Source organism: Oratosquilla oratoria, chromosome 5 (assembly GCF_046742065.1).
Source record: "Oratosquilla oratoria isolate Oo_2021 chromosome 5, ASM4674206v1, whole genome shotgun sequence".
Classification (NCBI taxonomy): domain Eukaryota; kingdom Metazoa; phylum Arthropoda; class Malacostraca; order Stomatopoda; family Squillidae; genus Oratosquilla; species Oratosquilla oratoria.
In genome coordinates, this window is record NC_134781.1 from 12,356,382 (window position 1) to 12,368,881 (window position 12,500).

The 12,500-nt window shown below is 39.5% G+C and overlaps 1 protein-coding gene across 1 annotated transcript in view; it reads left to right on the forward strand.

Annotated features, from left to right (window-relative positions):
• The first annotated feature begins 7,259 nt into the window (after positions 1–7,259).
• LOC143025673 (uncharacterized) overlaps positions 7,260–12,500 on the forward strand; it is a 5,994-nt gene continuing 753 nt past the window's right edge. Inside the window, exons 1-2 of the mRNA XM_076185672.1 lie at positions 7,260–7,336; positions 11,662–11,861. Coding sequence (XP_076041787.1) covers positions 7,260–7,336; positions 11,662–11,861 — 277 coding nt within the window. The remainder of the gene's footprint in view (positions 7,337–11,661; positions 11,862–12,500) is intronic.

Below are 12,500 nucleotides of genomic sequence, written 5' to 3' on the forward strand. Positions count from 1 at the left end.
TAAATGACATGACATACGAAGAAAGAATGAAGAAAATCGGACCTCCTACCCCTGGAAGAACAAAGAGGTAGAAGCGACATGATAATGATAAATAAACTGGAAACAGGTTTAGAGAAAGTGGACAGAAATTAATTACTGGTACAAGAAAAAAGATCGACTACAGATACATAAGAACATAAGAATGAAGGAGACCTTAAGAGACCATAAGGCCTATACTAGTTAGTTCTATGTCCATTACCACTTACTATTCCTATCCATAAAGATATCTAACCTTCTTTTAATTCAACCATGGTTATCAAATCTATTCCATTCGTTAACCACTTTATGGGTAAACCAATTATTTTCTATTTTCTTCTTAAATTTAAATTTGTCCAAATTAAATCAATTACTATGAGTCCTGGCCTGTTGCCTTAATAAGATAACCTTGTCTGCATCACCCTTGCTAAAACCCTTGATTCATTTGAATACCCAAATACTGAAAATGAAACGGACGTGTTTAAGAAAATACTTAGAAATACAGACTAGGAACAAGTTAGATGAAAATATAACTCGAGACAGCACTAAAAAGAATTCAAGGCAAGGTTTGACAAATGGAGGAAAAGAAATGTGACCCAATGAGCTTTGCTCAAACCCCACACGCTGCAACTTCAGATATATATATATATATATATATATATATATATATATATATATATATATTATATATATACATATATATATATATATATATATGTGTGTGTGTGTGTGTGTGTGTGTGTGTGTGTGTGTGTGTGTGTGTGTGTGTGTGTGTGTGTGTGTGTGTGTGTGTGTGTGTGTGTGTGTGTGTGTGATTCACCACTCTTTGTTCACGTATTGGTTTCGATATCAACAGTTAATACCCACCTCGTACCTTATGGCCGGCGTGATGGAAGCGGATAATGTGAACACAGAAAAAATAAATGTGATTCAATCGCTATGACGTCGCGAAAGCTTTCAACCTCTAAAAGCAGACGAAATAAAACAACGTAATTTCTTGACACTCTCGGGTGTGGTGAAGTTACCTTAACCCTGTGTGCTTGGAAAGCCAAGGAAATTATCTGATAGGAGACCCCCTCCGATGTGTTTAACGCCCGGTACCTTTATTCTCGCAGCCGACATATGATTTTATTCAGCTGAAGAAATTTATCGTCACAACGAAAGGATTAAGATACGCGTTGTTATCTCTGAACTTACGGATCTTCCTTCCTTAAAAATATATATCAAATGATTAAGTAAATAAAGTTGATAATAAGACCTACGAGAGGGTTCGGGCCCTCGGGCGAGCTCGCTTTGCTCGCAGCCAATCAGTGTCCCCTTGAGGGATTTCCGGTTTCCGGTCCGATTTAAAGCGATATCAACGCGGGGGTTGGCTCTTTGGGCGAACTCGCTTCGCTCGCAGGCGCCTTCGGCGCCCAGCCTTACATGCTCTCAGCCAATCAATCTTTCCCGTTGCCGTGACGTCACCGCTCTCGGCCAATCAGTGGTCTCCGTTGCCGTAATGTCACCACTCTCACCCAATCAGGGGCGGGAGGGGACGTGTCACCTTGAGTCACTTCCGGCGGAAACGGGCAGATATAACTGGGCCAACTATGCCCGGCGATGTCCTCTTTTCGGCGGAACCACCATTCAGACCATTTCGACAACAAATTCTCTTTTTAGTACATAGATGATAAATAAATAGATCAATGAAGTGTTAAACAAATAAATAGATACGTAAATGAATAAACTGATAAAATGAATCACAAGTATTCTGTTTTCTTAAGGAAAAACTTCAAACCTGTCCGGTTCCTTTCGGGAAAAAAAAAAAAAAAAAAAAATCAACTGCAATCTTCTTTGAAAAACTGCACATAATTTATATTTGCCCAGCTGGCATCTTAACTACGGCAACACACGTCTTAACTGATCAAAATCGCCAGGCGCTAGCCAGAACAAAATTACGGTGGGGGGACAGAACAACAGAAGAACCGAACCTGAGTTCCTTCCCGAAGAAGGCCTTCCACTTCCTTTGTCGGGCCATCTGAGTCGATGATGTACCACTGCGTCACACGGGACTCTAGTGCCTTCTCCCTGACCTGAGGTCAACGAAACAAGGGCAGGTGTGACGTCAAAATCACCTGGGAAACTAAAGTGAAAGATGCATATGTTGACCATCGGTGTATATGGTGAGGATGGTGGGGGAGAGATGATGGTAGAGGTAGGTTGGACTGACAAAAGATTTTTTCAACTCATAATCGGTTAACGTGTTTGTGGGCTAACTTCTAAGGACAACACCGGTAAAAGGAAATTTTGAGTGCTTGTACATATACTAGAATATATGCAGCATATCTTGTTTCATCCAATCCATGCATGAGGTACAAACCTTGTGGAAGATCTTCTCCACGTTGGTCTTCGAGCAAAAGAGGAGGATTCGTTTGCGGGAAGACTTCAATGTCGAGGTCATCTGAAGCAAGAAGAGCTCGTGTCTGGTGACAGAGACCCCGAGGCCCAGGGCATGGCACGCCCTCATCCACGGCACCATGGCACCTAGCGAGATATGTTGGCACTCTTAACGCAAGATCATTGCCTACGTTCTATCCCCAGCTGTGGTTCAAGTGAACCGTAGCGTATACCTCTTCTTGTATTTAACCCGTTTGTAGGCAAAGACCGGGTAATATCATAAGCTACCACTACTATTCTTACGATGAAAAAGTATAATTAGTATTACTTGGTTTCGTGTAAGTTGTTTACACTATATCTCCACATGTAAAAATATAAATCTAAGAGGAGTGCGGGGTTCGAACCCACAAGTGAGTGCGTGCGAGACCAGCGCGCTTATGATTACACCACTAGCGCACAGACAGGAGAAAAGAGGGCGATTGATTTGACTCCATCATGAGGAGAGTTGATTGTAGATCTAAGGAAAAGTGCCTCCCTCTATTTCGAGTACGCTACAGTTCGGTAGACGTACATCCCCATACCAAACATAATGTAACGCCATGGGCTTCCCCCTGTGTTCGGCAACGTTATAGTTTCATAGGCACATATCCATTCTGAGTACGCTATAATAATGTAGATACATGCCTCGTATGCAATTACTGTAATTACACAAACTGTTCAAGCTCTATAAACATACTGTAGGCCATCCCTTTGATCACGCTATAGTTATATAGACATACAGCCCTCTTCCGAGCAAGCCCTAGCTCAGGGATTCTTAACCAGAGATTCATTTGCTTAATGCCAGATAACTTTATTCCGTATTGATATTGCAGAAACCACAGGAAAAATAAAGTCGGAATACTAAAAGTTTTCGTCTATTACGACGTCCTCTAAGGATGTCGTAATAGACGAAAACGTTTAGTATTCCGACATTATTTTCCCTGTGGTTTCTGCAATATCATTTAGTCACGCGTTTTTGTGATTACTTTTTGCAATATGGATACTACACGCCACTTTGAAGACTTCGCTGCCTATTCTCCGTGTTGATGTAATCTACAGGAGTAACATAATTCCGTAAGTAAATATATACGAAAAAAATAAGGCTGAGAATCATTGCTCTAGTCAGTAGACCAAAATGTCTCCTGTCGTTATGGCCTTATTCTGGCCCTTTCGGCATCTGACGAATATTTTTGATGGCCTCTTTCAGATCCAATACTGTCTTACGTCTAACCAATTTCGCTAACCTTCCAATATCCTGCCCTCTACACGACTTTATTTTGCAAAAAAATACAATTTAGTTCGAATGTATATTACGACTTACTGTAAAATGAGTCGTCGTGGATAAGAAAAACCGATTCTCCTGTAGATGGCATCAACAGAAAGCCGACAAAAGCAGTTAGGTCAGAGGCGGAACAGGTGCTGCACTCCCTGGAACGCAAAGAGTGGTAAACACAGTCTTTTAGAAATGTGTATATTTGTGAAATCATCTAAAGAGAATTAAGACTTTGAAGACCAATTTAATGAGAAAAGAATATTCCCGGAAGAGCGAGTCTTCAGTTTTTCAAAACCTACAACAAAAAATTCTACAAAGCCAGTAGCATATGCATTTAGAACTTTCAAATAGGTTATCTGAGCGATACTGAATTGCAACGTATTTCATATTTAGCCAGCACACAACTTACTGTTCCAGGATGGTAGAGTTGACACCTCGATGACCCCAGTAGTCCACCCAGAGACCGCAGAGAGAATCCATGCCCTCTGGAAGGATCTTTCTTTTTGGTGACACAAAAAATGTGAAGAGATTGTTGTAATTCGTGGTAGCTGCCCGTATGTCTCTGTGAGCTACATCAATCGCTGTGGCTGAAACAGATAGAGAGCTGGTGCTGGTCACGGAGTTAGGAGTGTTGGTGGAGACATCGTGCCGTTGATTTCGTGGTATTTCGTCGGAGTCTTGAACTACGTTTCCAGATCGCAAAATTCTAGGTGCGATTGGCACGTCACCAGTGTGCCCGATTTGGACCAGAGGTTTAGGAATATTGTCGAGGATTTCGAACACTTGACTTGGTTCTTTCACAGACTGTAGGGACTCAGCTTGCATTGGTAGAATAACAGTAGACTCAGTGCTGATTAAAGGTTTGGGGGTGTGGTTGAGGACTTTGAATCGCTTACTTGATTCTCCTTCAGCCTGTGGGATGTCAATGAGGGCATCGTTTCGTCGACTTGGTCTTCCTTCTTCTGGGTTCAAAGCCGTGTACACAGATTTTGGAGATTCAGTTGCAACTTGTGAATCACTAGAAGATCCACTTCTGATAACTGGTTTGAAAATATCATTATGAGCTTCATTTTGCTGACTTGACCCTACTTCTTCGGGACCGCGTACAGTTTTCTCAGATTGTGTGTCTCCTAGGTCGCCTGAAAGGATGACTTTGTTAAGTCTGATTTGCTGTAACTTTCCTCACGATCATTGTAGGATCGCACACAAAATAAATTCTTATACACACTGAAATACTTATGGGCTTCTTTCTCTCATAAGGGGAATGGCCTAGCAAAGGAAAAGAAAAAATCTTATGTTAACATCTCGGTAATCAAAGGTCGCATCTACGTCACACTACATGGTGTCAAACGCTGCGCAACAAAGCACAGGTCTTCACCACCAAGAAGACCCAAAAACCAAACTTGGCTTACCCTCACCGCTTCACTAATCATTTTAGACCCGTGGCGATCCTTAAGCACTTCAGCACGAAGCCCTACCTGCAGCAAACGTCAGTTCATATTTTCACTTCAAGGACCCTCCCTCGTTTGAATAAAACCATGAATAATATGCTTGATCATAAATTATAGCTAATGTCGCAGGACACAGATAACTGAAGAAGTTAAAAATAACTTCCTCAGTTCGGGGCTGCCTTTTAGATGAATAAAATAATCTAGCCTTAACCTAAACACAATCCATGAAAAAAACGTACCACAGACTTTGAGGATCAGGTGGACTAGTACCACTCCAGCAACGATCCTCATCCTGTGCTTTGTTTCCGGAGGCCTTGATGCGACAAGAAGTGGCCCCCGTTCTCATCCGATTAAGTCTTGATTGCAACTGTTTCGGTGGGACGATGTCCACCCACTCGGTACCACATGATTACCTGCGGTGCCAGTCCACTCCCCTCCCTCCTCTTCAGCCTTCCACTCCCTCCTCGCCATCACCTCCCTCTCCTCACTCCTCTTCTTCCCTTCTTCAGTCAGTTCTTTCAATTGTTCATTGAATAGTGGCATTTTGCTTTTTTATTTATTTATTTTTTGGTGCGTTGGTTCTTTTTTTAATTATTATTACTATTATTCTCTTTTTTACTGTGCTGGCATTTTTTACGTTTTTTTTTTTTTTTGCATTAGTCACACTTTTGGAGTAAATTTTTTTAGCATTCTATGGTAAGTTTGTTTACATTCTTGAAAATATTAAAGTTTCTCTTTCTCATTCAGTAGACAAAGAGTCAATCGAGATGAACTTCATTTAATAATAAACCATTTGCTTTCTGTAGGAGCTCCTCTGAGCCAAATAAAATTATTTGACGACAACCATATAAGATACAAAAAGGAGCACCATCCTTAACAAGTTTAATCTTTCACCTTTAAACGCTTGTATTGGTTTCCTTTTATAAAATCGCCTAGCAGCACCCAGAACAAGAATTTGAGGTTAAGGCCTCCGTACCTGAATTGATCAGTCTGGCGTTACCCAGAAATATGTATATAGCGGGTTATCTTTATTCGTTTATCTATTTATCAAATTTCTAGTTTACTTATCTATTTACGTAGGCGCCTTCAGCCAATCAGTCGACTCCGTTGCCGTCACGTCACCTGTCTCTCAGCCAATCAGAGGCCGGAGGGGCGTGTCCAATTCAGGGATTTCCGGTTTCCGGTCCGATTTAGATCGATATCAATAGAAATTATTTTATTAGTATATAGATTCACTTATTTACCTATTCAATTACTTATCTATCTTGAGCCCCGACAGTAAGGAACGAGAAGGCGGTATTACACGGGTAAGTTTGCTTGAACTCAGCACGGAACGTTCCGAAAATTTTCACGATCATCTCACGCAACTAAGTACACGGTACGGGATACACTTAGTCATTCCATCGACAAGTTTGTGTGTTAACAAATGGGGTCCCATTGTTTTTGTGATCAGCTGGTAGACAAAACACACACAGAAGGCACTAATGGTGGCAATGGCTGAATATGAAGAGTCTGCAGGTGGTGGCACCATTGAGGGGAACACACCGTGCCTGCCTAAAGATAAAACGAGACAAATAAATTAATAAAATACATAAATTAATAAATAAATAAGGTAACAGAGAAGTTTAGGGTCCACAGTAGATTAGGTGGGTCAATAGCGTCCAAGAAAGGTTAGATGGCTTTGTTCAGGCGGTCGGCTACCGGGATTATTGATGATTACGCAAACTTCTGTACCAGCCTTTATTAGCTATTTTTGTACATGAAACGGTGTGGATTTTGAAAACATAAATACATATGAAGAAAATAATTAAATGAATAGATTTTAGTTTTTAAAGTGACGTAATACAATAACAGTACACATTTTTAAAGTTCTTGCCAAACCTAAACTAGTAATAATACAATCATAACGTGTACTTGTTGTTTCATAATGTATCTAGTAACTCACATTTCACGACACAATAACAAACCAGTAATCAAAGTTATTACAGTAGTAAAACATCATAAACGTACCAAGCTATTATCATCCCTGTAATGACCAGGAAGTCGGCATCAGGTTTTAGTTTCTTATAGTTTTCAAGATCTTCTTCATCCTTCTTCAGGCCATGACTCTATCCAGTAGAGGCCCCACGTGTTCGTGTGATCTCTTCGCATCCCGCGTCGACATCGACGGAGTCCACAGGTGAGATTTCCCTCATGACGCGTTAAATGGGGCTCCGGTCGGCGAGGAACCTTTTCAGACAGTCTCCTTCACCTTTACGAAGTCAGTAGGTTTCTGGATTGTTGATAATGTATATATATATCTATATATATATATATATATATATATATATATATATATATATATATATATATATATATATATATATATATATATATTGTAACGTAATATTAGATATTACGTCATATGTGTAATTATGTTATAGAATTGTGTTCCTTTGTATTACATAACTATGTTCATATTTCTTATCTATGTATGTATTGTAACAATGTTAAGCAGTAACGCCCGTCCACTATATGTAATCTTGCCTACGTGCGGAGAGGTGCGCACTCTTGTAGAACAAACAGACAAGCGAAATCCTGAATAGTTCGGAGCGCACAGATTTGACAGTTACTAAATAAATAGATTGTTCAAGCAAGTCGAGGGTCCTAAAACTACCCATGTTGACGTGTTAACTTACCCTCCTCCTCACCCGCACCCTTAACCGGAAGTATCCCGCTTCCGGTCCAATGGTATATAAGCGGTTGAAACCGCTCATTCCTTGTCATATTCGCTCTATTGATCTCTTGATAAAAATACAAGTTTGGACTCATGAGACGATTGGTGTGAAGTGATCACCCTTTTTGCCTACATTACGTGTCTGATATACATTGCATTACTTATACTTATATTTGTACTTATTACTTATTTTGATGCATGTTCCTGATCTCTGTGTACTTAGATAGTACCATATTGTATACTTATCTTGTGTTTCTTATTTGAACGATAATTTCCATATTCTTATAATCATGTAACGGTCCCATTGACCCTACTGCCCATTCTCTTTTGTGTTGATTGCCTGTAAATATTTTCCATTAATAATTTCGTTTACTAGTTTTATCGCTAGTTTAATATTCCTTTCCTGGAATCTTCTTTGTTACCTTTACTTCTAGTCTTACGAATTATCTAGGCCCTGACCAGATAGTTCAGTCCTACAGTGGCTTCTAGAAGTGAGCTGGTTCTTAAGCACTTAGACGTTATACGTAACGTCTCTTCACATACCAGCAGCCCGTAACAAAGTGGCGACCCTTGCCAAGGATATTGGATCAGGTATTTAACACATTCTTATAGAGATGGATGATATAGTTCAAGAATTCGTTCAAAATCCCAAGGTAAGTTTCTTAAAGAAACAAACTAAAGACACTTTGATAGAAATAGGCAAGCACTTTGGAGTAGACATTGATACAAGTTTGCGAAAGAAAAAAATACTTCAGGAACTCGTTGAAAATCTGATCGAAGATGAGATCTTATCTCCAGAAGAGATTACAGCTATACAAATTCCTTCAAATAGGTTAGAAATAGAGGCACGACTAACCGAACTTAAGATTAAGGAGATTGAATTAAAGGTCAGGAGAGTAGAAATTGAGGAGGAAGCTAAACTGAAACAAATGCAAATTGAGGCAGAATTTAAAGCTAAAGAGGAGGAAACTAAACTGAAACAAATGCAAATTGAGGCAGAATTTAGAGCTAGAGAAGAGGAAGCTAAAGTGAAACAAATAGAAAGAGAGGACGAAACTAAAATCAAATTGGCAGAATTTAAAGCTAGAGAAGAGGAAGCTAAAGTGAAACAAGTAGAGTTAGAATTAAAGAAGACAGAAGTAGAAGCTAGGATTGTTGATAGACAACCCGTAGTTCAGGAAGGTCATACAGATATTTCCAAGTATGTAAAACTTTTACCCAAATTTTCAGAAGGAGAGCCAGAAATTTTCTTTCTTCAGTGGGAAAAATTGGCGCAACAGTTACAAATCCCTAAAGAAAATTGGCCATTAATCATTCAAACACAATTTAAGGGTAAGGCTCAGCAAATTTATACTTCTCTTTCAGAAGCAGAAAGCGAGTATGATAATATGAAAGCTTGTATTTTAAAAGCTTATGAACTAATACCAGAGGCCTATAGACAGAAATTCCGTAATTATAGGAAGACACCTCAGTTAACATACGTAGAATATGCGGCTCAACAAGAGAGGTTATTCAATAGGTGGTGTTTGGCTAGTGAAACGGACACCTTAGATAGACTTAAACAGTTGATTTTATTGGAGCAGTTTAAGAATACCTTAGAGACAGATCTTAGGATTTTTATAGATGATCATGTTCCCGAAACTTTAACTAAAGCTGCTGTATTGGCTGATGAGTTCACACTAAATCATAAACCTAAGTCAAGACAAATGGAATCCCAAAAGTCAAAGTCATATATTCCAGATTCAACAAAATACTCTGATCCTTGGTCCCCAAAGAAACACTTTGAAAATCAGTCTAGCCCATCACATTTCAGTTACAGGTCTGATTTCAATCAATATCCTCCAAACCAACCTTGGCAAAGAATGGAAAGGTTTAAGACTAATCCCCCTGTAACTTGTTCATATTGTAAACAGGTTGGCCATCACATTTCTAATTGCAGAAAGAGACTGACACCCTCATTCTCCAATAAGACACCAACTCTTGTAAGTAATATAAAATCAGATGATTCAAAATCCTCTATTCAGGATAAACTACCAAAGAAGCCGGTATTGTCAAGTAATGTAGAACCCCCCTCATCAGATCATGATCCTTGTTTCAAACCATTTGTATCTTCAGGAACTATATCTCATAGTAGTAGTTCACAACAATATCCTATTTCCATACTCCGAGACACAGGAGCAAAGCAAAGTCTGATTTTAAATTCTGTCTTGCAGAATCAGGGTGAGTCATATACAGGTTATGATATATTGATAGAAGGAGTTGGAGGAATTGTAAAATGTCCATTACATAATGTTTTCTTGCGGTCTGATTTAACAACCAGAATGGTTAAAGTAGCAGTAGTAGACTCTCTTCCCATAGTAGGAATATCCTTATTGTTGGCCAATGACATCGCTGGAAGCAAAGTCATTTCTCCCTTAATAACAAATAACCCTAAGACCTCAGTAGAACCTTCAGATAACTTACAGTTGTTTCCCGCTTGTGCTGTAACCAGATCTCAGTACAAGAAATCTGAAGAGGAGACCTATAATTTAGAATCCCTATTCTCCCAAACTGACCCATCTTCTTCTTCACCAGTTTCTCTATCTAGAGCAGAATTAATCAAAGAACAGAAGTCAGATCCTTCTCTTAAAAATTTGTACGAGATTGTTTCTTCTCCAGAAGAAGTTGAAAATATGTCACGAGGTTTCTATATAGAAAACGGAGTCCTAATGCGAAAATGGAGAGCATCCACCGCAACCGCTGACCAGCCATGGCAAGTAAGGAATCAAATAGTCCTCCCTCTTGGTTTCAGGAATAATGTTCTAAGATTGGCTCATGATACTCCCTTAGCAGGTCACTTAGGGGTAAGAAAGACCTTGTTCAACATAACCCAACATTTCCATTGGCCCACGGTTGTCAAAGATGTTGCCCAATATTGTAAAACATGTCATACATGTCAACTTGTAGGTAAGTCCAACCAGAAAATTGTAGAAGCTCCACTCCATCCCATTCCTGTAATGGAAGAGCCATTTAAAAAAGTTCTTATTGATTGTGTAGGACCTTTACCTCCTTCAAGTAAAGGAAATCAGTACATTCTCACAATCATGTGTATGAGCACTCGTTTTCCAGAAGCAATTCCTTTGAAAAATATTAAAGCTCAAAACATAATCAGAGAAATGTTGAAATATTTCACTATGGTAGGATTTCCTAAGAACATTCAAAGTGATCAAGGAAGTAATTTTCTTTCCAACAAGTTTAGAGAAACTCTTGTAACACTAGGTATAAATCATGTAACTTCCTCCGCTTATCATCCTCAATCACAAGGTGCTCTAGAGCGCTTTCACCAAACGCTCAAGACAATGTTAAGAATCTTCTGTGCCGAGAACACTCGAAATTGGGAAGACGGACTCCCCTTTTTGTTGTTCGCCACCCGAACAACAATTCAAGAAAGCCTTGGATTCAGCCCGTCAGAATTAGTCTTCGGTCATGAAGTCCGTGGTCCCCTAAAGATACTTCATGAACAATGGATGAAAGAAGAACCACCAGTTCCTTCTTTGAAATACGTGTCCCAGGTCACCGAGAAGTTGTTAGAAGCTTGGAAGTTGGCAAGAGAGAACTTGACGAATGCTCAACGAGTAATGAAAGGTCGGTATGATAAAAATTCTAAACTTAGAACTTTCTCTCCAGGAGATCAAGTGTTACTTTATCTTCCCATACCAGGAGATCCATTGCAGGCTAAATACAAAGGACCCTATGAAGTCTTGTCCAGAGCCAGTGATCTCAACTATATAATCAAAAACTCCAGACAGAAGAAAGAGTTCCCGTCTCTGTCACATAAATACCTTAAAACCTTATCATTCCAGAGATCCAATTCCAATTTGCAGCTCTACCACAATAGAATCGGAAGAGCCTCCTGATAACCTGCCTAATCCTCCTGAGATTCCCTTGGAAAACTCTCAGATACTACAAAATCTTCAGATAAAAGTAGGACACTTATCTGAGAAACAAGGTAAAGACATTCTTTTCCTCTTAAGAAGTTTTCCAAAATTATTTCTAGATTCCCCAAGATTCACTTCTTTGATAGAACACGAAATAATTCTAGACTCGCCAAGGGCTATCAAACAAGCCCCTTATAGAGTCAATCCAAAAAAAGGAGTTCATAAAAGCAGAAATAAACACTCTGCTTCAACAGGGAATAATTGAACCCTCCAGTAGTCCTTGGGCATCTCCTTGCATTCTTGTCCCTAAATCTGACAATTCTTATCGCCTGTGCATTGACTACAGGAAAATCAATGCCCATACTAAGGCCGATGCTTTTCCTATCCCTAGGATAGATGATATCATAGACAGTCTAGGAACTGCCAAGTATGTATCCAAGTTGGATATGTTAAGGGGATACTATCAAATCCCTGTACACCCTCGCTCAAGAGAAGTTACCGCTTTCATTACGGAAGAGGGATTGTTCCAATTCAGAGCAATGCCATTTGGGCTTAAAAATGCCCCTGCCACTTACCAAAGAATGATAAGTAATCTTGTTGCAGGATTGCCAGGAGTAAAAACTTATCTAGATGATGTGATAATATTTAGTCAGTCTTGAACAGAACACATTGAACACCTAAATAATTTCTTTTATAGAGCAGACCAAGCA